The sequence below is a fragment of the Phymastichus coffea genome, unplaced genomic scaffold, assembly GCF_024137745.1.
Source record: "Phymastichus coffea isolate CEN01 unplaced genomic scaffold, Cenicafe_Pcof_1.1 PCOF00001, whole genome shotgun sequence".
In the NCBI taxonomy this organism is placed as follows: domain Eukaryota; kingdom Metazoa; phylum Arthropoda; class Insecta; order Hymenoptera; family Eulophidae; genus Phymastichus; species Phymastichus coffea.
Genome location: NW_026706812.1, coordinates 13,812,278 through 13,837,455, shown reverse-complemented (window position 1 = coordinate 13,837,455; position 25,178 = coordinate 13,812,278). Strand labels below are relative to the sequence as shown.

The following is a 25,178-nucleotide window of genomic DNA, read 5'->3' as shown; positions in this document are numbered from 1 at the left end:
ATTTTATTTAGCTGCATAAATTCGCAAAACTTGGATTGTATTTCCGTTACATTTTCGGTTGAATTCAAATACATACCAGCCATAAAATCACTAAGAATTGTCAAAAAAACATGTTTAGAGAGAAACTTAATTATTATAAAATTTTTCAAAAATCCTCATATGTTTCTTGACTACTTCTAAGTACTTTTTGTTCTATAATATTTTTTTCAAAAGTTGATAATTTTCGAGTAAAAAAATCATGAATTTCTAAATTACACTACGATACAAAAACCGCCATATTTTTTTTTCTAATCAACATTTTTTAATAAAGTCGAATGCGCTTGAAAGATAATTGTCTCATGTCGCGAAAAAAATTATTTAGGGAGCCTATTTTACGGTCCATTTCTTTTCAGCAGAGCGAAATTTGGAGAAAAATTGAAAAAAATTTGGAATTTGTTCGAAAAAATCGGCCATATTTTTTTTTCTGTTAAGATTTTCAAAAAGACTTGGTGATTTTTCGGAAGAGCATACACTAAAACATAAGGAAACCAAATTTCATCCAAATCTATTGAGAATTATACGAATGGCATAATGTCAAATCGAAGCATTGCAGCCATGGACGTTTGCCACTTAATGGGTTAAAAAAAATAATCGAATTTGATGAAATAGTTCGCGAGATAAGCCTGATTTTTGCGAAGCGCGTCGATTTGAACGCGGACTTTCAGTATTTCCAAGCGCGAGAGGGAGGCCCCCCACCACCGCCTCCGGCCTTTGGCTTTTCTCGTGCTGGAAATGAAATGTCATTTTAATTGTTAAAAAGCCAAAATACGTAAAGCCTTGTATCGTAATGAGAAAATATAACTTAATAACGATCGAATGCCCTTGGACCGATTTGTTAATTTTCATTATTACAACAATGGCGATTTAAATAAAAAAAAAATTATCTCGGCTCCTATTGGTCGAAAAACAATTTTTTTTTTTCAAAATACGCACCTTGATCTCAGATATGTGAATTTCTAAAAAAGAAATCTCTATAATGCATAGGGAAGCCGCAATTCTAATTGTTTATAAAAGAAAAAAGGCGCACTTTTTTAAAGTCAAAATTTAGGGGTTGCAAATTAATTTTTTGATTCGTTCCCAATCATTTATTAAAATTGACGTTTTGGCAAAGAGATTGAGTTGTTTTACTACTCGATATCTTCGGCCAAAAAAATTTTACAGCCCCGTACTTTGGACGTCTCTTAATTAACTAATTAGAATATATCAGTAACTAATAAAAATAAATAGTCGTGCGACGATTCATTTTTTTTAGAATCACAAGAGCTTTCTTTTAATCCATTTGCATCAATGCGCGGAATATTCCGAGAACTGCGACTGTCTTTTATCACCAAGCGCGGAATATTCCACATACCTGCGACTGTGCGACAGTCGTCTGTCGTTCGGCTCTGATGTTCTGCGCGGCGGCCTAAGTAGAGCGATGATGCAAATGGGTTAAGAGTCATAAACACTAAAAAAAGTTCTTTTTGCAATAAATATTCGATATAGTAAAATTGGCCATTTTTAAGGGTTTTTGGGGCTTTTTTCAATAACTTGTGACAGGGCTATAGCGATGCTCGCTGGCCCTGTGTGCGGCACTCTCCTCGCGTGAACGCAGCGACTAAGTGTACGCTATATAGCGACTGCATACTTGTGTCGTTGCAGGATCTGGAGAGAGGAGCGCGACGATCGGCGAGGTGTCGCCGTGAGTGCGAGTGAGAGCGAGAAGAGCGAGAGAGAGAGAGACCGATTTTGATTGATTTTTGACGGCGAGAGTAGTGGGAGCGCAGCGGCGCAAGGCTGAGAAATTAAGAGAGAAGAAGGGCAGTTAGGCGCGAGCTCTCGAGTAATTAGGGCCGCCTAAAGAGAGACTGGAGGAGACGATATTTCGGCCAGAGAGGAACTACTGCCAGGAGTGCGACTGCCACTTGCCGGGAGAGCCAGGAGTTCAAAGCTGAGCCCGGACAAACAGCGACGATTCGCCGTCCACGGAGCAAAGGCCGTGTTGCGGCCCTTCCTGCAGCAACCTCGGTCATCGCCAGGGCGCCGTTTCCAGCGGGCCTACACTTTCGCCGGCGTCGCCTCTCTGTCGACGGACCGTCGGCATCCGGTGGGTCCAAAGCCAGTTATCTCTCTCGCGCCAGCTCTCGCTCGATTACGGACATTAGCGTATTTCGATTTTATCGCGCACGCTGAGCGATCTCGCTCGCGTGATCCCGCGAACTCTGGTCGCGGAAAGGCTGAGCGAGCGCGCTCGCCGCGGCGAAGTTAATCTTGCAGCGATATTTGTGAAAAGGCGTCAATAAATGAGATCGCCATATGTAATATCATTGAATTAAAGTGTCCGATTCTTTGTATCAACCTTCCCCAACCAGCGCGAACTTCGGCCTGTGAAAGTCAGCGCCGGCTTTCTTTATCGAGAAAGAACCTAGAAAAATTAGCAGAGACCAGCCCAAGGCGCACGGAGGCTGATCACTCATGCAAACTAACAAACGAAAAAAATTGCACGACAGCTCAAATTGTAGCTTTTGCTATTGCCTACAACTTTTATACGAAACTTTTTCAGCTAAAATGCATACCATGGCTTGCAGATTGAAAAAACCATATTTCGCCAACTTTGAGCGCTCATAAAAAAAATCTGACAATAAATTAGGAGTTGCATTTTATCAAGAGTTCCTATTTACATTGTACTGAAGCGATTTTCGTCGAGAAAACCCATCCCGGAATTTTCGTCTGTAACGGGCCTTTTTTGTCTCTGTTGATTGGACTATTTGCCGCTCATGATTTTCCAGTTTTCGTTGTTTTTATTAAGGGTAGGCATGTTATCTTCTGACTGGGTCGCCATTTCGGCTATTATTTTATTTTATGAAGTAGTTTGAGTAGATGAATTTAAATTTAGAATTTACCTGTCACTTCACATGATACGCTAATATTTTAGCTTTTCGGATTAAGCAGAGTGTTGACACGTATACATACCTCGGTAATCAAACGCTGACTATTCACACAAATAAGAGTCCGTTTTTAAAATAAGCTATTCTTTTTTTCTTCCTTATGCACAGCCTTATTGTACCACTTTACTAATACAATATGTACCTGTCTATACCATTTTTTTAATTTTAATTGTACTCTATATATACTTAATGTACTATATACCTATGTTTATATACTGTAACGATTAAAAAAGTTATTAATAACACAAGTTAATATATAGGTAAATAATGATTACTTGGTGAGAGGTTTATCCCTTTATTTATTATTAAGATCGTGACGCAATATTAATTAGTTTGACGGTTAGCGAGAATTCTAAACATTCGGATTCGGAGTTGGACGCTCAATAATCGAAATAACCCGAAAAGATTTATATTAATCCAATAATGCGTGTCGGAGCCCGAAGCCCGTTTATCGGTACTTATCCTCCAGACGCAGGGAAGGTGTGCGTTAGCTCCTCGCTGGGGGCTTCCTTGTTTTGGCTCCCCTTGAGCCAAGGCGTGGGGCGTACTGACCCACAATCACCTTTGCAGGTCGTCAGGACGAGGAAGTACTTGTTACTTCACCTGGCGGCGCGGGAAATTGAAGTTAAGCTGCTCGTGGCGAAGCGGAGAGCACGGCGATCTCCGGCAAGGCGAGGTCTTGCGCCGGTGGTGAACCCCAAGCGAAAGCTAGAGCGCTCGCCGCGCTGTTCGCCAAGACCGCTCTTGATTATCGCGATTCGGCGCAGTATCAGGCCATTTAGTTGTCACTACTACCCAGCAGGAGCTCCACATCATTGGAACAGTCGGGAGCGTCAGTATTTCGCGCGTCGCTTGAATGCGTAATTTTAACGCGTTACAATCTCCCCTTCTTTCGACTGTGACCAAGAAACCACGATAAGGTTCGGCTGCATTTACTCTGTCATTTACTTTCTAAAGATCAAACATGAATAGGAAATCTCGAATATCTTGACGTTAAACTCCGAAACCCTTCATACCAAAGCCTAACCCATACTCTTTGCATCGCTCAATACATTCACGTCAATCGGTTCGTTCACACTAACAAACAGCCTAAATCCGGCTAGTCCATCAAGCATAGCCTATACGCATCGCATCGCTTAACACACTCATACTCATCGGTTCATTATCACAGTTTTATTATCAAACTACGCATAATTGACTTTTTCGAAACCTGTTAACAGATAGTCGTCAATAAATAACACCCACACTCCTGCATAAACAGGATCCTATCGTAAAACGCCACTATTCCATCCCTGTTAACGTTTATACATCTCTTAAAATTATATACAGGCTTATTCTTAATCGCTATATGGGTCCCACTATTCACATACATGCTAGGTCGACCTATACACACTCATTCTTACAAGTCTTAAAGCTATTACCTATCATTTTTTTTTTTTTTTTTTTATATAAATAAATGCGTCACGACAAGTCAATTATCGCTGAATCTATTAGAATCATTCCTAAAAATAATTGCATTTTGACCGTGTTTTACATTGATTACTCCTCGATATACTTACGAAGGTTCAAGCGATTATAAGTTGTAACGGTCCTCTTTATGAGCTGTTTATTAAATGACTGCATCTAGTCTAACGTATTTATCGGTTAGTCAAAACAACACATTAAGCGGCGCTACCTCACTGTTTACGCGACTGTATACAAATAAGAGTCGAGTCAAAACAAATAGCGTGACGTCACAAATAATAGACATAGATATAATGATCCATGATATTGAGAAAAATATGTTAATTATAGATAATTTTAATATAACAAAGTATCGATTATATAGATTTTAACATATAGATTCATAATATCTCACTCAATTATAAATTAATAATGAATATTAATATATAAAGTTAATTTATTTATTAACATATGAAATATTAAAAATTTATATGTAAAATAAACAAACAAAGAACATGAGTAAGAATTCGTTTCATTAATAACAGCTGAATAACAACTGTTATTAATAAATAAACATTTAATAATTTATTTAAACAATAAGCTATATATAGAACGAAAATATTAAGTTAATACTTGATAATGACAATTTTATAATTTAGAAATCATGAATAATTAATCTAATAATCGTATATTAAGATTAGAAGAAAACCGTTACGAATATGAAAATTTAGTCATAATTCAAATGTTATTAATTAATTAAAATAATTAATTTTGGAAAATACTTCCAAAATTAATCAACTACATAGTTATGTGAAATTCTAATAATTTTCTATTGTAAATAATGTAATATCACGTTAATTAACTTTATTAGTTAATAACTTTTGACGACACTATTTGCGATAATTGTATATTGTATAAAATCAACAAACAACAAATTCTGTAAAGTTTACATGTGTTAAAAACTTACTATTAATAGTCATTTACTTATAAATTAAGAAAAATCATTTCTCAAAATTCGCGAATGTCTCTCGAATTTTCGATGAAATCTCTCCTGCAATAATAAGCGGGAAAATCTGTGTATAAATAGGCTTACCTTTGCACAGGCTAGATTCATTCACTTCTAGCCTTGCAAGGTGAGCGCATGAGTCTGAATAAACTTGGCTTATACCTAAGTTCTTTCTCTCATTGTGATTAACCGAGCAAAACTGTCCTTTCCTTATAATTTGAGCTCGACTTATAGAACATTTCGCGCTATAAGAAACTTGGGCCGAATTATATCCTATTTGATTTTCCTCATTATATTACAATTACTTATATATATTACATTTACCTATATTTATAACTTACATTTGATTTACTTATTTGATCAGAAATTAGAGTAAAATCATTAGAAACAAATTCTTACACATTAGCCGTATTACAAGAGTTCGAATTATTTTATAAGTGATACGAACATCACATTTGGCGACCGTGACAGGACTCTTGTTACGTTAGTTAGAGCTAAGTATTTGTTATTTGTTTCATATTAGTTTGTAATTTATTTGTAAATTCATTATGCCGAAAAGAAATAGGCATATGAAAGCTATATTATGTAAAAATGCGTCACTAGAAAAAGAAATTAGTGAACTGCGAACTTTGTATTTAGAACTTGCTGAATCATTTGTCAATTTAGGCAATAATTATAAAAAGAACATGAAATTGTTTGATACTAGTTTGAGAAATATGAGTTCTGATTTAAATCATTTGGCTGATACCGTAGAACATATGTTAGTATCTAGGCCTGCTCCAGGCGCATAAATTGCATTATTATTTATAATAAATTTGATTCCTACGATATATAATTTGAATTTGTTCAATTATTTGTTAAATCCCATATATTATTGTGAGTTGATTGATTAGTATCACCTATATATATCATTTATTATTGATATAAGATTGATTGTTTGTTTTGAATTCTTTTTGTTGATATTACAATGTCAAACGAAAAACGTTCAATGTATAATTCTACGGAATGTACTCCCGAAACAATTCTTAACGAACTTAGTGAATCACTAATTGGTGAAGAATTGACCGTGCAACAAAAAAGAACGCACGAATGGGAAAAAGCCGTAGTAGATGAATTAAAGACATTTCATACTGATCAATTTAAATTACAAAATGATTTTAAGACAATTTGTGAAACTATTAACAATTTAAGTAATAAAGTTGATAGATTAACGAATAAAATGGTTGAACAAGATCAAATAATTAAAAGTTTAGAATCAAATTTAGAAAAGTCAAATGAAATTATTGCTATTTTAAAAGATAGATGTGAAGATAATTTTAATGATATTGTTCGAGCGAAAAATAATGTTACTATGGAAATGAATGAAACATTTTCAGTACTTCGTGAGAATATTGATAAAATTAAAAATAATGAACAAAATAGATCAATTGTTAATGAAACTATTATTGAAACTATTAAGCAACCTGCTTTAACGTGTCCAGTTTTTGACGATAGTTATAAATATCGACCAGTAAAGTATTTAAATGATCTCAAACGTTATTTGCAAGCCAGTAATTATAATACTGCTCAATTGTTATGTTTGTTGTCTCAATCTATGACGGGAGTAAATTCATCATGGTATGACTTAGTACAGCGTGAAATTAGAAATTTTGAAGATTTTGAAATGTTATTTAAAGAGAAATTTTGGAACGCTGAAATACGTCGAAATATTACTCGCGAAATAGAATTTGGAAAATATTTTGGTGGAAAATTATCACGTTATAATTATGCAATACGTAAGATCAATTTAGCTTTTGATATAAATGAAAATTTAGATGAAGAAGAATTAATAGATAAATTATCTCGACATTTTGATAGAGATGTACGTTTATTAGTTCAAGCTAGACATATAAAAAAGATATCAGAGTTTATTAAAGTTTTATCTTCTTTGGATAATGATGATTACATCAGTTCACGTCATGCTCAAAAAGATAGCGGCGGAGAACAACAAATTAATAGCATAACAATTGAAAATAGTAAGTCGAATAATAAGAATAATAAAGTAAATAAAAATAAGAATATTGCAAAACCGATTTTACAAGATGTACCTAGTACTTCCTCGGGAAACGAGTAAATGTTGCTTCTCGGAAATCGGATAAATGCAAAAGCTTGCAACGAGTTGCAACAATAAAATCAAGTAACAATTTATTATCTAAAGAATTATTAACTATTTTTGAAAATCCTAGACATGAAATTAACGGTGAATTATCAAATAACGATAATAGTAGTGGGGGCAGAATTTGTCCTGAAATATTTCTCTTATTAGAAAACATTCCAGTAAAAGCTCTACTTGATTCGGGTAGTGAAGTTTCTGCTATTTCAGAAGAATTTTACAATCAAAACTTAAGCAATTTTAAAGATAAACCTACTTTGCCGATTAGTGGACACGTTATTAAGGTAGCTACAGGCCAAAAATCGGTGAGATTGAAAAAACAAATTTATTTGAATGTAAAATGGGGTAGTCAATACATTGATATTATCTTCATAATTATTCCTAGATTAATAAAAGATTGTATTATCGGTTATGATACTATGAAAAATATAAAGCTCAAACTTGACACATTTAAAGTGCAAATATATTTTGAAATTAATGATACTTTGGAAAACATGAAATATAACGATGCATTTATGGATGAAAGTACATATCAAAGCTTAACTATTCAGTATGATACTGTCTCGGATTTTGGGGATGACATACCATCACTCATTGATCTAACTCGTAATGAAATAGATGCAGGCATTACAAATGATGATTCTGATAATCTAACTCGAGGGGAAATTAATGAGAAAGTTGATGAAAGCTCTAACCTTACCGATGCTCAAAAAAATGAGATAGCTTCGCTTGTGTACGAATTTAAAGATGTATTTCGTAAAAAATTAGGTTTATTGAAAGTATATACTCATAAATTGATTTTGAAAGATAAAGAGCCATATTTCTCAAAACAGTATCCTATACCGTTAAATTATCGAGAAAATGTTCGAATTGCAATCAAAGAAATGCTAAAAGATGGCGTTATTCGTCGATCAATTAGTAATTATATTAATCCAATTGTTATAAGCATTAAAAAAGACGGATCAGTGCGATTTTGTTTAGATGCTCGAAAATTGAATAAAAAATTAGTTAAAGATTATGAAGCCCCACTACACATAGATGATATCTTTCAACATTGTTTTGGAATAAAGTTTATTTCTAGTTTTGATTTAACAAGTAGTTTTTGGCAGATTCCTCTCGAAGAAGAAAGTAAAAAATATACAGCATTTATTATCGAGGGCAATACCTACGAATTTAATGTAGTTCCTTTCGGTACATGTACTAGTACAGCAGCTTTAGTGAGAGCTTTAAATTTGTCAATTGGCGATTTAAAACAATTTATTATACCATTTGTGGATGATATACTATGTATTTCTAAAACCTTCAATGAACATATTTATCATTTAAGAACATTATTTACATGTTGTCGAAGAGATAATTATACATTGAAATTTTCAAAATCAAAATTAGTTCAAGAAGAAATTGAATTTTTGGGACATATTATAACTCCACAAGGTATAAAAGCTCAAAAAAGTAAATTAGAAATAATTCAAAATTATAAAGCTCCAAAAAATTTGAAAAGCTTGCAAAGCTTTCTTGGTTTTGTTAATTTCTATACAAAATTTGCAAAAAATTATGCTGAAATATGTAGACCTTTAATGAATTTATTGCAACAAAGTAAAGGCTATCAATGGTTACCTGAGCATGAAACAGCTTTTAATAATGTGAAAAAAATATTTATTGAAACAATCACTTTAAAATTTCCTGATCCTAATAAACCTTACATATTAACTACTGATGCCAGTTATCATACCATAGCCGCTGCTTTGTCACAATTAAATAATGAAGGTGATGAAGAAGTTATAACATTTATATCGAGAACTCTAAAAGGAGCAGAATTAAATTATTTTACAACTGAAAAAGAATTATTAGCTGTAGCTTGGTCATGTTTAAAATTAGAAACGTATCTAAGAGGTGCGAAAGAAATAATTATTCGTACTGATCACGAAGCGTTGAAATTCTTAACAACTTGTAAATTTACAAATGCGAGATTAGTGAGGTGGTGCTTGTTTCTTCAAGACTACAACATTACGTATGAGTATCTACCAGGAAATAAGAATAAGGCCGCCGATTTTCTATCTAGACATATCACAGATTGCAGTAATAATTATACAGATGAAATTGAAATTGCTATGTTGATGAAAGAACCTTCACGAAATTTAATGAAATACTTCAAGAATATGGAGTCATTACAACAAAATGATGATTTCATACAAAATTTAAGAAGTAAAGAAAATTTCAACCATAGATATATAATTTACAACAATTTAGTCTATAAAAAAGATAAAATTAACAATAAATTATTACTACCAGAAATAATTATTAAAGAATTGATCCAAGAGATACATGAAATATATGGTCATATTGGATCCAGAAAAATTACGAAAATGTTACAAGAAAATTTCTATATTTACAAGCTTCGCAAAAAAGTAGCTAAAACTATAAATCGCTGCGATCTCTGTCAACGTACAAAATATTATACGAAGAAGGTATCATCCATAATGCAGCCTATATTAGTTGAAAAACCAAATGATTTATTATCTATAGATTTTTATGGACCATTGCCAACTTCACGAGGAGGGGTTAAATATATTTTAACCACAATAGATTGTTTTAGTAAATTTGTAGTTATGTATCCTATAAAAAGATCAACTACATATACTACTATTAAAAAAATATTCGAACATTATATACCAAATTATGGTAAACCATCAGCAATCATATGTGACCATGGAACACAGTTTACAGCTAAAGCATGGAAAGAAAAGCTTCTAGCCAATAACATAAAATTAGTATTTTCCAGTATTCGACATCCACAAAGCAATATTGTAGAAAGAATACATAGAGAACTGGGAAGATTTTTAAGAGCATATGCTAACGACAATCATAAAGGTTGGGCTCCACTAATTCCCAAAATACAACAAATAATGAATTGTGTATATCATGAAACAATTGAAACAACTCCTATAGAAGCTCATCTACATATAACACCAGATAGATTTTGGCATCGGTGGATACCTAACACCAAAACAAAGGTACCTACAAATTATAATCAAGTAGAAGATATTAAGAAAAAAATGCACAATAAACTTATAAAACGTGCAAATAATTTTAATAAAAATATATATCATTATCAATATAAAGTGAATGATTATGTATTATTACGGAGTCAAAATATAAGTAATAAAGAAGAAGAAATTATTAAAAAATTCTTAAACTTATACGAAGGCCCGTATACAATTAAATCCATAATCGGTTTAGACACATATTTATTGAAATACAAGAATGGTAAAGATAGAGGTGTATTTCATACTTCTCTACTAAAACCGTACCAAATTTAGCCACTAGGGGATATATTCTCTCTCCAATCAAATTTGCATATTGATCTGATATATGTAAACACTGGAGAGAGTACACTATCAACTTCAAGATGGTGGGAAAGAGTCAAAGTACTCAGACCAATACGTCTGATCTAAGACATTATATCCCATTCCCATCAGCCAAAATTTTTGTACCATCTCAAAATATGGTGCCTTGGTCTGTATGCAAAAGCACACAGACACCATCCAAGCCTGCTTGGGTGGCAAAGGCGAAAAACGAAAATCAATGTAGGAACAAGGCTAAAATTACGTTCCTGCCTTCGAATGTGCCACGTCCTTCTGCTCCTGTGCCCTCTACAGCTTTACCTACAATTTCAAGAAAGAAAAAGCGCAGAATCCAGAAGAAGATAAAGAAACTGGCCGAAAAAATTACAAAAACCAAGGAAAAAATTGAGGAAATAAGAAAGCAAATGAAAACAAATAAACCAGAACGACATCAAACACCTGGAAACTTTTTATAAATTGTATTAATAAAGAAATAAAGAAAAAATATATATATATAAAAAAAAAAAATAAAAAACCAATAAAAAGCTCATAAGAAACTCATTCATGAGACTTCTTATCAAAAATCATTCAGTCTCAAGAGGGGGCTATGTAACGGTCCTCTTTATGAGCTGTTTATTAAATGACTGCATCTAGTCTAACGTATTTATCGGTTAGTCAAAACAACACATTAAGCGGCGCTACCTCACTGTTTACGCGACTGTATACAAATAAGAGTCGAGTCAAAACAAATAGCGTGACGTCACAAATAATAGACATAGATATAATGATCCATGATATTGAGAAAAATATGTTAATTATAGATAATTTTAATATAACAAAGTATCGATTATATAGATTTTAACATATAGATTCATAATATCTCACTCAATTATAAATTAATAATGAATATTAATATATAAAGTTAATTTATTTATTAACATATGAAATATTAAAAATTTATATGTAAAATAAACAAACAAAGAACATGAGTAAGAATTCGTTTCATTAATAACAGCTGAATAACAACTGTTATTAATAAATAAACATTTAATAATTTATTTAAACAATAAGCTATATATAGAACGAAAATATTAAGTTAATACTTGATAATGACAATTTTATAATTTAGAAATCATGAATAATTAATCTAATAATCGTATATTAAGATTAGAAGAAAACCGTTACGAATATGAAAATTTAGTCATAATTCAAATGTTATTAATTAATTAAAATAATTAATTTTGGAAAATACTTCCAAAATTAATCAACTACATAGTTATGTGAAATTCTAATAATTTTCTATTGTAAATAATGTAATATCACGTTAATTAACTTTATTAGTTAATAACTTTTGACGACACTATTTGCGATAATTGTATATTGTATAAAATCAACAAACAACAAATTCTGTAAAGTTTACATGTGTTAAAAACTTACTATTAATAGTCATTTACTTATAAATTAAGAAAAATCATTTCTCAAAATTCGCGAATGTCTCTCGAATTTTCGATGAAATCTCTCCTGCAATAATAAGCGGGAAAATCTGTGTATAAATAGGCTTACCTTTGCACAGGCTAGATTCATTCACTTCTAGCCTTGCAAGGTGAGCGCATGAGTCTGAATAAACTTGGCTTATACCTAAGTTCTTTCTCTCATTGTGATTAACCGAGCAAAACTGTCCTTTCCTTATAATTTGAGCTCGACTTATAGAACATTTCGCGCTATAAGAAACTTGGGCCGAATTATATCCTATTTGATTTTCCTCATTATATTACAATTACTTATATATATTACATTTACCTATATTTATAACTTACATTTGATTTACTTATTTGATCAGAAATTAGAGTAAAATCATTAGAAACAAATTCTTACACATTAGCCGTATTACAAGAGTTCGAATTATTTTATAAGTGATACGAACATCACAAAGTGCCAATACTATTTTCAATATTGTTTATATCACTTAAAACGAAAGCATTTTGACCAACTCTTCTCGTTATAACGTATGGACCTTCATATAAATCAAAGAATTTCTTAGTTACTTTGTCGAGAGCATTAGACAAATGCCTAGCTCGCACTAATACTTTGTCTCCTATGTCGAGCACAACTGTGAACGGTTTTTTACCTTTTTTGCGACTATTAAAACTCTTCAACAGATTTTCTTTTGCTAATCGAATCATGAGTGGTCGCTCGATATATGTTCTATCGGGGAATTTGACTAGTTTTTCAATCTCGTCCTTAACTGGAGTTCCGAAATGTAATTCATGAAGGGTAAATTTAGTGCTAAAATGTGTAGTGATATTAAGCAGTGTCTGAATATTAGTAACTTGATTAGCCCAAGCTGCATGCTTCATTCGACAGTATGTCCGAAAAAGTCTACCAATTTCGCGCATAACCCGTTCAGTAGGATTACTTTGCGGGTGTCGAATCGAACTATACAAAACCTGGATGCCCTCAGTCTCGAATTTATTTTTCCACGCATGTGAGGTGTACTGAGTACCATTATCTGTTAAAATACGTTTAAATTTTCCACATTCAGGAATGTAGTCCAAAAAAATACGTTTGAGCGATGCAGCTGTTGTTGCAGCTTTCATAGGGTACATGCACACATGCTTCGAGAAAGCGTCAACCAATACGAGCAAAAGTACATCACCCCCTCGCGAGCGCGTGTAAGGGGACCAAAAAAATCCGCAGTGACCAAGTCATTCGGCTCCTCCGCGGAAACAAATTCAAAGTCCCCTTCCATCGCTCTCGAGAGATATTTTACTCGCTGACACAAATCGCAGGAAATCACGTATTTTTTTACGTCGCGGTGTAATGATCTCCAATAATAATAGATAATAGATTAGATACATTTCTGTTTTGAAAACTCCAGGATGGCCCAATTTTTCATGGGTAACAATAATTAAAGACCTTTGGATTGAGTCAGGAATCATTAATCTCCAATTCATGCTCTTTTTACTTTTGTTAAACAATACATATTCAAATATTTGATAATCTAATAACTCTTTATTTTTCTCATTAATTAGAACCATTATTTTAGAAATTTTTTGATCGTCTCTTTTTTGTTTTTTACTCAAGTTCTCAAAAATTGATTTCAATTCAGGAGTATTCTCGTTTAATGCGAAAATTATCAATGAGTCACGAGCGAAGTCATTATTAATTGGAGTTAGATTATGGAGTGATGCAATCTTTAATGATTCATCTCCACCGTCCCGAAATCTACTCTCCGCGTGTCTACTGAAAAAATCGGCGACAATATTGTCTTTTCCTTTACAGTGTTGAATAGTAAAGTTAAATTGTTGTAATAATAAACTCCAACGAATCAGCCTGCTATTATGAAATTTAGTGTCGGCTAAAAATATTAAACTTTTATGGCCAGTAATGATTTGAAATTTGACTCCAATCAAATAATAACGGCATTTGTATATCGTATACACTATTGCCAATAGCTCGCGCTCAGTCGCCATAAATCGAGATTCGGCTTCAGATAAGCAACGACTGACGAGAGAAACTATTCTGTGATTACCGTCATCATCGATTTGAAACAGAACACCCGAAATCTCTTTCTCAGAGGCGTCACATTGGATAACAAAATCTCCCCGCGGGAGGACATGACTCAAACATACCGCCCGCATGAAGTTCTGCTTCAATTCAACAAACGCCCGTGAATGTACCTCAGACCACATCCATGGAGCGTCTTTTCTAAGTAAATCTCTGAACGGATCAATGAAATTCGTGTATTGTACGCAGAATCGTCTATAAAAATTACAAATCCCCAAAAATGCTTGCAAATGATTAAGGCAACGTGGTTGTTCGACATCATAAATTCTTGATAATTTATCAGGGTCAGGAGTAACGCCCCTTATAGAGATCTGACAACCAAGAAAAGTTATAGTCGATCTAAAAAATTCACATTTTTTTAAATTTATAGTAAAATTGTACTCTATTAATGTATCGAATAACTCTTCCAAAATCTACATATAGTCACCGAAATTCGAACTTCCAATTAGCAAATCGTCAACGTATTTGCGGATAGATTTTTGTAATTCATCCGAATACCTTTGGATTGCCAATTGCAAAGCTCGAATCAATGCGCTTCCCGCAGTTTTTAGGCCGTATGGTACGCGGACCCATTGATACACGATACATTCGAAGATAAACGCAGTTAGGGGACGAGAATCCGGATGCAACAAAATCTGCCAGAAAGAGTGATTTAAATCAAGTTTTGAATAAATGGAGACGTTTTCGAAATCTTGCAACAGTTCACTAATCGTCGGGGGTGCCTCGCAATCGTCCTCTACATTTTCGTTTAGTCTCCGAGCGTCAAGACACAATCGAATATCTTTATTAGTTTTCATGACCACTCTCAGTGGATTGTAGTACGGGCTTATAGCGCGTTCAATAACCCCGGTATCGAGCATATTATTTATAGTCTCACGAACTCTATCGCGCAACTTTAACGGTACTGGGTAATGCATCTTGATCGTTGGATTCTGCTTAATCAATTTAATTTGGTGCTGATAGCCTTTTGCCCAACCCGGTTTATCTGAGAATAATTGTTTCTTATTATTTAATAACCGAAAAAATTTTTCTTTCTGTGCTTCCTCCAGTTCTGTGCGATTATACGCGACTGAGCGAAGCTCGTCAATAAGACTCTCATCATTCTTATGACTTGATTTAGATTTCCATTCATTAATCGTAATTTGATTTTTATTTGCAGTATTCGCTTGTTTCTCAATTTGAAAATGTTTACATACATAATTTCGACATATATTTTCATAATTAATTTCATCCTCAGTTTCATCATTCTTATATCTTTCTGGCATATTTATTTGACATTTTTTACATTCATTTTTTCTCTTATTATAACTAAGTTCATTACTAATCGTGTCCATTTTATCAATTTTTACCAAATAAATAATCATTTCATCATTATTTGTTGATGATATAAGTCTATTCGACAAACTATGCTTAAACAGAACTAGATTTTTCGGAATTTTTGCACTTTTTATACTAATTTCTTTTATGTTATAATCAATAATAATTCGATTACTAATATTCCAATCGTTTCCCAAAATAATATCATTCGTTAAATGTGGAATAACAAGAAATACATGAGAATTTGTATAGTTGCCAATTGAAAATTGAAGCAAAATCTGTTTTTTTACAGTAGTGCTTTTCTTTCCAATTGCAGTTATAACTGTAATATTAGATACAGGTAATTCATGAATATTTTTATTATTTTTCACTTTTCCATAAAAAACTTCAGAAACAGCCGTTACTTGACTTCCCGAATCTATCAAAGCCCAAGAATTTTGATTAAAAATATTAAGAGAAAGGTGAGGGGCTTGTGGAAATTTGCTACTTTGAATATTTTGAGATTGGTCCGATTCATTTTTGAGTATGTCTCTTTCTATCTCTGAAATAAAATCAGTGGATAATTGGCATGCCGACAGACCTGTACTCAACATGCCATCTACGAGTTTAAATTATTTTCTGAATCCCGAGAATTGTTTATTTGAGTATTGTAATTATAATTAGGAGGCGGTCTTGTGTCAGGTAAATTTGCGCTCGGATTTACGTTTTGAAACTGACTAATTCTCGAAGAGAAATTTTGATTATTACTATTACTTGTACTATTGATCGGACGTTGGTACCTATTATTTCTATTATAATTTATATAGTGTGTTCGTCCACGAGCTCGGCCACGACCTCCATTCATGTTTACATTTGACGGATTTTCCGACAATTGATTTACCTCGATAATTGGACTATTATTGTTGTGGAAATTTTGACGACGACTAGCGTTAGTAATTTCTCAGCATGTACAGAGTCTAATCCCGCCAAGGTACGAACGATTGTTTTTGTGTCTGATGGATTAATCGATACGAGAGCTTATCTCACCGAATATGGGAGCTGTTGAATTATTATATAATTTCGCTCGTATTCTATCAATACGGGACGAATGTAGCCTGCAGCCTTAAGCTTCCTGTAAAAATATGTTTGCAGATTGCTATCGTTAGCGGAGAATCTATCGACCGACCACTCATTTTTCATTTCTACCTGAATAGGGCCAGAATAAAATTCAGCTGTAAAAGCTGTCTTAAACGTTTTGGAACGGAGGACTATATAAACCGTACCAAAGTCTCGCTCGACCTTCAAGAGCTGTCTGTATTAATGTTATTCTTCTATCATTCGAAATATTTCGCAAAGTGAAAAATTGGTTAAGCTGCTCTAAAAATTCTAGCGGATTAACCGACGTGCGATCCGAAAATTTAGGCAATTTACACTCTACATTAGAATTTTGCAGGCCACTTACAACGCGTAAAGCTTCGAGCATACCCTGAGTTTCTCTTATTTCGTCCTGGCGTTGTTGCGCTTGTTGTTGTACCAAGTTATTTCCCTGTTGAATTTGTGCATTGAGCTGCGCGTTATTCTGCATCTGTGCTGCCAACTGTGTTCGTAGTTGGTCCAGATCGGCATTTTAATTGTTAACGTTCTGGGCTTCTCTTTCGGCCAAGGCATTGCGTAATTGTTGAATCTCGAGTTGTTGTGCGCGGATCTGCTCTTGCGCTTCTCGGTCGGCCATCTCGATTCTCTTGCGTTGATTCCTACTGTACGGATTATAATGACTACTTGCGCAATATATTTTCCTACCTACTCGCGTAACGTAGGCTACTTTTTTCCCCATAAACTACGGTTAGCACGACAATTACAATTTGAAAATTTACGTGAATGACAAATACGTTTTAAGTTTAATAAAAGGTTCGAAACTAACATTTAAGCAAAACCCGGTTGGGCGCCATTTGTAACGATTAAAAAAGTTATTAATAACATAAGTTAATATATAGGCAAATAATGATTACTTGGTGAGAGATTTATCCCTTTATTTATTATTAAGATCGTGACGCAATATTAATTAGTTTGACGGTAAGCGAGAATTCTAAACATTCGGATTCGGAGTTGGACGCTCAATAATCGAAATAACCCGAAAAGATTTATATTAATTCAATAATGCGTGTCGCAGCCCGAAGCCCGTTTATCGGTACTTATCCTCCAGACGCAGGGAAGGTGTGCGTTAGCTCCTCGCTGGGGGCTTCCTCGTTTTGGCTTCCCTTGAGCTAAGGCGTGGGGCGTACTGACCCACAATCACCTTTGCAGGTCGTCAGAACGAGGAAGTACTTGTTACTTCATCTGGCGGCGCGGGAAGTTGAAGTTAAGCTGCTCGTTGCGAAGCGGAGAGCACGGCGATCTCCGGCAAGGCGAGGTCTTGCGCCGGTGGTGAACCCCAAGCGAAAGCTAGAGCGCTCGCCGCGCTGTTTGCGAAGACCGCTCTTGATTATCGCGATTCGGCGCAGTATCAGGCCATTTACTTGTCACTACTAGCCAGCAGTAGCTCCACATCATTGGAACAGTCGGGAGCGTCAGTATTTCGCGCGTCGCTTGAATGCGTAATTTTAACGCGTTACAATACCTATAAACCTGAAATGTACCTTGAATACACCGATACTGTACCACTTTACTAATACAATCTGTACCTGCTTGTATCATTTTTTAAACTTAATTGTACCATATATTATATCATATATACCTATAAAAAAATCATTATTCAAACAATGTAATGCATGGAATATTTTTAATTGGTTTTATTGATAATCTTATTGTTCTTTCATTGATTGAACGTTACTACACTTCTCGCATAAATTAAAGGAACAAAAAAAATTTCTAATGTTTTTGACAATTTTTCAACAGGCTGTATTTTAGTGAGAAATTATCGTACAGGGAATAAAAAATATAGCTTTTGAAGCTTGTAGACTCTAGATTTCGAATTTCTGGTTCCAAATTTTTCGGAACACCTGTAGCCATGCAATTCTTGCATAAAGCACCAAAAAAAAATTTTCCAAAATTTTTACCTTATTACTTTACATTACGGGCATGACAAAATTTTTTCGAGCTAGACCAATGCATAGATCGCATAGCCTATTTATTCAGCTTCAATTTGCTTTTTATGGGAGTCAGATACGACCATTTTTCTTCGAGATATCGAATTTCGAATGCAAAAGGATCCTCTTTCACTCAACTGCCGATACCTCTGAAACTACCGGTCGCCCAGCGAACGGACAGGGGGTTTCGTTTTTTGCAGAAGATTTCCTACAAAAATCTGTCATGGTTGATTGTTGTCAAGACAAACAAGGTTTCTGATTAATTACTGATTTACCGCCGGCATAAACGTTATCCAAAGCATACCATGTGGAAGTTGCACGGTCGGATTTACGCTTCTTTTGTGCTTATATACGCGTGTTAGATTGTTCAAAAAAAAAGAGACCCTGTGGTTTGTCAGTTTCACAGTATTTAACGACTCCAAACTCATTTTCCGAAGGGTGTGTGTGTTAGTGTCGTGTAAGCAATTTTTAGAAGAAATGAGACCCCGTGGTTTGTCAGCTCCACAGTATTTTACGACTCCAAACTCATTTTCTAAAGTGTGTAATGTGTATGTGTTCAGTATCGACTGTTCCCGCCTCTACTCCTAATTACAGCTTGCAACCTTTGTCGCATATTCGAAATGCAATTTCGGATCATACGTTGATGGATTTGACGCCAAACTCTTATCAGAGCGCTCTCTAATTCTGCTAAATTATTCAGATTGGGATAATTTTGACGCAATCAGCGGCCCAATATGTCCCATACGTGCTCTATGGGATTCAGTTCAGGACTCATTGCAGGATGCCTCAACAATCTGATGTTGTTCCTCTGAAAGAATTGATGGCTGATAGTCGCTGTGTGAGGCCAAGCATTATCTTGCATAAAAATAAATCCTCTCCTATTTCGTGCTAACGGTAACACGTAAGATTGCAAGATTCGGTCAATGTAACGCCTAACATTGAGAGTGTCTCAGACAATCACTAAAGGAGTACGAGAATCCCATGAAATCGCAGCCCAAACCATCACTGATCCTCCACCGTATGTAGCTATGGGACGAATAAAACGCTGTTGATAACGTTGACCTGTACGACGCCAAACTCGAGGTCTTCGGTCGTTACCATGCAGGCAAAACCGAGACTCGTCAGAAAAAAATGCTGTTCCAATTTCTCATTGACCAGTTCACATGGTTGTGAGCGTACTGCAGACGAGCTCTACGATGTGCAACGGTCAACATCGGTCCACGGGCAGGGGTCCAGATTCGCGAAGACGATTTCTTACCATCGATCGAGAAATGTTTCGCGCGATGACGTTTGCTGGAGCAAAAGGGTTTTGGATAGCCTGAATGATTGCGCGATCATCTCGATGAGTCGTTGCTCGATGTTGTCCTTGTACAGTACGTCGTTGGTATCTATTTGTTTCCCGGAATCGGTTGTACGCACGAGACACAACCGAAGAACTTACACCGAGTTCTCCATCAACCTGTCGATATCTGTACCCCTCTTAAATAAAGGTCACTAGCCGATCGACTTCTAGGGCAGATAAATGTTGCCTGGGAGGCATTATGGGATAAATTGAAATTTAAAAGCTACTGTCAATAATTTCTTTAAAAATAATGAAAAAAACTGTTGGTTGGTGTTTATTACCACAAATCGAAAAGTTTTGAAAAAAACTGTTTCGTGTAACATAATTGCTCTGTAGAAAACGTAAAACATTTATCGCTCAGAATTGCGCGCAATGAGTACCATGAGCACCTTCGGAATATCGACTTTAATTCTATTCAATAAAATTTTTTTATGAAAAAAAAAGGTTTGAATGTGCTCATAACTTCAACGAGGTAAGTCAGAAATGGCTTCTTGGTTTTTCTTTAATTTAAAAAATTTTTTAAATTTAATTTTCCAAAAAATAAATTAGTGGGAACTTGTAGGGATAGCCTTTAGGGTGAGCCGTTTTCCACATTTGTTGTTGTTGATTTTTTCGATATTTTTTTAAGAAAATTTTACGGAATTTTTTTTTAAGCGTGAGAAAAAATGTTTTTTCAAATTTTTTTTCATTTTTCAAAAAAAATGTTTCAAAAAATTTTCGAAATTTTTAAAAAATTTTTTTGGATTTTTTTTTTTGTTAATCAATCTTCAGAAAACTCAAAATTGAGTAAAAAGTCGAAAAAAATAAAATTATTGAAGTTTAAAAAGATTAAGTCAAGTTTAAGGAACAAATATCTTGTTCCCTTAAATTTTTCAAAATTTCCATCAATCGGTCCAGGAAAGCCGCTGAACCGATCGATCTAAAAATTTAGGGGGATCTTTTGAATACATAGCAAACACTGCAAAATATCATGATCAATGAATTACCTTTTGATCATAAAACCTACTTAATTCAAGATAGTAATATTTATGAACACTCATATCTTTATTCTCTGTACTGATTTAAAATTTTGAAACAAATATTTATCGAAAATTTGGATATAATGATACAAGGATTGCTGTATATATTTTGAGGATAATAATGAAAACAGTAATTCATTATCTAAAATAGATTTATTGTTTATCAAAATATTCTTTATAATGATAAATACACTTTTGTATAAGCTCAAACCAATTTTCGTAACGCGTTTTCCACTCTGATTAAGGTATCTCCAAAACATAGTTTTCAAATGCATCAACGGCTTCTTTAGGCGCCGAAAAACATTGACTACGCAATAAATTGCATGGTATTTCTTGATATATGAGAATAAAAAGAAGTCATTTGGTGTTAAATCAGTGCTGTAAAGAAGATGACCCATCAATTTGGCATTCAGTCAAATAAGCAGTTGTTTAAGCCGAAGTGTTTGCATTATAATGATGAAGAATAACCCGTCGTTGGCGCTTATCTTTTCTTATTTTACGTAATATGCCTGGTAAACAAATGGTTATATACCATCTAGAATTAACTATTTTATAATGTTTTGATGGTATAGTTGCCACTATTCAGTTATTCCGAAAAAACAGGTGATTAGTTGCTTCATGCACGAATTACTTATGCCGAATTTTTCTCGTCTTGAAAGATCCATATAGTGGATTACTGTTTTGTTTCCGGCTCATATGCATAGATCCAAGATTCATCACCTGTGCAGACATTAGTCACAGTCTTTGAGGTACCGGGATTATATTTTTTACAAATGTTTTTTATTACTAAATGTTCATGTAACATCTTATTCATACTAATGCCCAAAGATGCTCTCGGAATTAGTCACATGATGATCTTGTAATATCAGTTCGCGCACACCATCGATATTTTCTGGTAAAACAATTGATTATGGACGACCTTCACTTTCGTCGTTGACCAAACGGCAGGCACGATGGAACTCATCAGCGTTTACAGTGGCAAAGAATGGGGCTTCATCGCCAAAAGTAGAAGTAAGTCGATCCATACACTTCTGTCCAGATAATTCACATTGAAAGTCGCAGAAAATTACCATACGATAATGTTGACAAGTTAATTCCATTTTTCATTGAGACAAGATTTTCAAGCCAGTGTATACAACAGAAGTTGTAATGCAACGACAAAACGTTCTGAAGAATATTCATTTAAAAATATTTAAATGATATGGTGAGATGGTGCCTAACAACACTAGGTTTTCCAAGGTTCAAATATAAATGGCGACTCTCGTACGACAAAATTTGATAAACTTTATTTAAACTTTCGCTGAAGGAGAAGCCACGCCCATGCATTGTCTTTCACGTTGTCCCGGCAAGTTTGGTACGCGACCTCGCTGATGTTTTTCACTGGGGATATACGTCCAATACATGGAGTGTGTTTACGAAATCGTTGCAATTTTTGTTTAGAGCTGCGTTGTACCAAGCTAGTGATCCTTCTCGGCACCGATGCATGTGGGTATCGTCAACGGCATACATAGTTATTTTGGTGGCAACTGATCGGCAGCGACAACGAACAGTAATGGTAAGTTGCAATACATAAGAGCAAAGTGACCATAAGCAGCAGCCAGACAACCAGCAGTAGAGACTCTCTCTCTCTCTCTCTCTCTCTCTCTCTCTCTCTCTCTCTCTCTCTCTCTCTCTCAAAAATGAAGTTTGGTAGGCAGAATTTCCGCCAAAATTCTCTACACGTATGTAATTATTTATTTTGTGTTTATATTTAATTACATTTGTATTTATTCGTTTAAGGCGCGAGAGTGCCCTTTTGTATCATTTTCGTCTTTTGCGAGTGAAAACGTCAACGTTAAACTTGTATCATAGTTTGTTGAACCTAATTACGATCCATGTTCTTAATACCGACTCTCATGTAGTTAGTGTATACATCCGGTGAACTTATATCGGTATCGGTCGATTACTCCGTTATATATTTAATAGAAATTACAAACATTTAAAATAAATAACAGTTTACGTTTTCATTTTGTGGTATTTTTGTGTATTTAAAACATTAAATAAGTAATAAGTTGTTGATGAATACATTGTTTTCAGGTTTGGGAATTATATCACTTAGTAAAACAATCAGAGTATCATTCACAAATTTTACCACAGATAATTGATCGATTGTTATCTTTGAGTAATCTCCACAAAAAAGGTAATATTAATATTTTACGTAAAATGTTAATGTACATTTTTTAAATAATAAATTTTTTTAATGTTTTCTAAATTATGATAAATCATAATGCTGTCACGGTGATAGGTAATGGTATCATATAAGCTTATTTTTAAATCAGCTTATGATTCGTAATGATTTAGTTGTTAATATTAAAAATACAGTAAGTGACATTAATATCAATCGTAAAACCTACGAAAAAATCATGATAATTAAATGGAAAATGTTTTTACTGATCATTGTTTTAAAATAAACGCATTATATTTACTACTATTAACATAAGTAGTTGTTCAGTCGTATTTACATGCCTATTTATAGAAACGCGTGGGCACGCGCACGTCGTTCTATGAATTGGCGCTGTGAGGTTGCTGTGTTCACTGCACTCATTCACCACCGCTCGTATCAACTCAATATATTATCTTGAAGTATCATTAAAACTTTTTTTACCTTAGCTTTGTGATGACTGTTCCTTTTATTTACTAATCTAACAGGTAATGTACATTCTATTTTCTACTTGTGGCAGTTTAAAAGTATAAGGTAAAAATTTATGAAGTATATTGCAGATTAATTGATCTAAACAAGATTTAGTCTGGTTTGCTTTGATTTCTCGATAATGTCTTTATCACTACCGAAAACCATGGTGAGCTATAGCTAATCACCAGTAAACGGGCAGAGTCGTCGACTATAGTAGTCAAATTACAATATCGAGTAAATAATATTTATTGAGCTGCGGATGAGAGTATTTGTTTATTTATAGAATGATATAAACATCACATCGTAATTTTTGACGGAGCGAAATGTAAGTCGTATCTTCAAAAAGATCAAATTTCATTGTCGAGCTATGATAAAGAAATTATGTAAAGATTATAACTTGTTGCAAGCATGAGCAGGAGCGAAAAATATAGCTGACTTTCATAAAGAAGGTGAAAACAGGCAAGTCAAAAATGTCCGCACAATAAGAAACGAGATATTCACTGAGAATACGTATTCAAATTTTTCCTAGCTATCAATCTATGCATATGGAAGTACTCCTTTTAAACTAATTAATGTACGCGTATCATCCGAAGTCAAGCGCAAGATTGATTGATTGATTTTATTGAGACCGTAGGGTTTAACCCTGTATGGTTCTGTCACGAAATCATAAGAATTATAATTATTATTTTTAGGTCGGCACTTACGTGCCTCAATCGGGCAAGCTTATGAATTTTTTTTCTGATGAAAAGGAAAGTATCACAAATCAGCCTCGTAGGGTGATAGATTGATCAGCAAAATAGTCAATTTCCGTAAATGTATAACAAATTTGCGGGATGATATGCAGTTTACAATAAATCTAAGAGTCATAAACCAGCCTCGCGGGATGATAAGTTGACTCGGAATCAGAACTGTGAAACGAATAGATTTCTAAAGAATAGTTGATTTGTGTTTATATTACAAAACTTACTTTTAGCTTAAACTGCAGCCAAGAAACATAACTATAAGTTTACGCAATCTTTGCATATTAAGTGTTCGGTAAAGTCTCGAAATGACTGATTCTGACGATGATAGTGGAAAAACGAGAAGCGTAATCTCGGAGCAATGCGAGGCTCTTTTATAGATTTGGAATGCTTAAGTAAAAATCCCTTCTCTGGGTGGTTGGTATAATATTTATCTATCTCGAATGAGCCATTGATGATTCGGTTATCTCATTAGAAGTAAGTTTACTTATTCGCTCGAGGGTGGGAATTTTCGGTAGTATGAGAAGAACTCCCCTGACATTCTAT

At 34.1% G+C, this 25,178-nt stretch overlaps 1 protein-coding gene across 2 annotated transcripts in view; it reads left to right on the top strand.

Moving 5' to 3' along the window:
- LOC131669473 (dynactin subunit 2) overlaps nucleotides 1–25,178 on the top strand; it is a 293,206-nt gene that overhangs the window by 170,751 nt on the left and 97,277 nt on the right. For both annotated transcript variants that reach the window (XM_058944483.1, XM_058944402.1), the window contains exon 8: nucleotides 23,298–23,400. In XM_058944483.1, coding sequence (XP_058800466.1) covers nucleotides 23,298–23,400 — 103 coding nt within the window. The remainder of the gene's footprint in view (nucleotides 1–23,297; nucleotides 23,401–25,178) is intronic.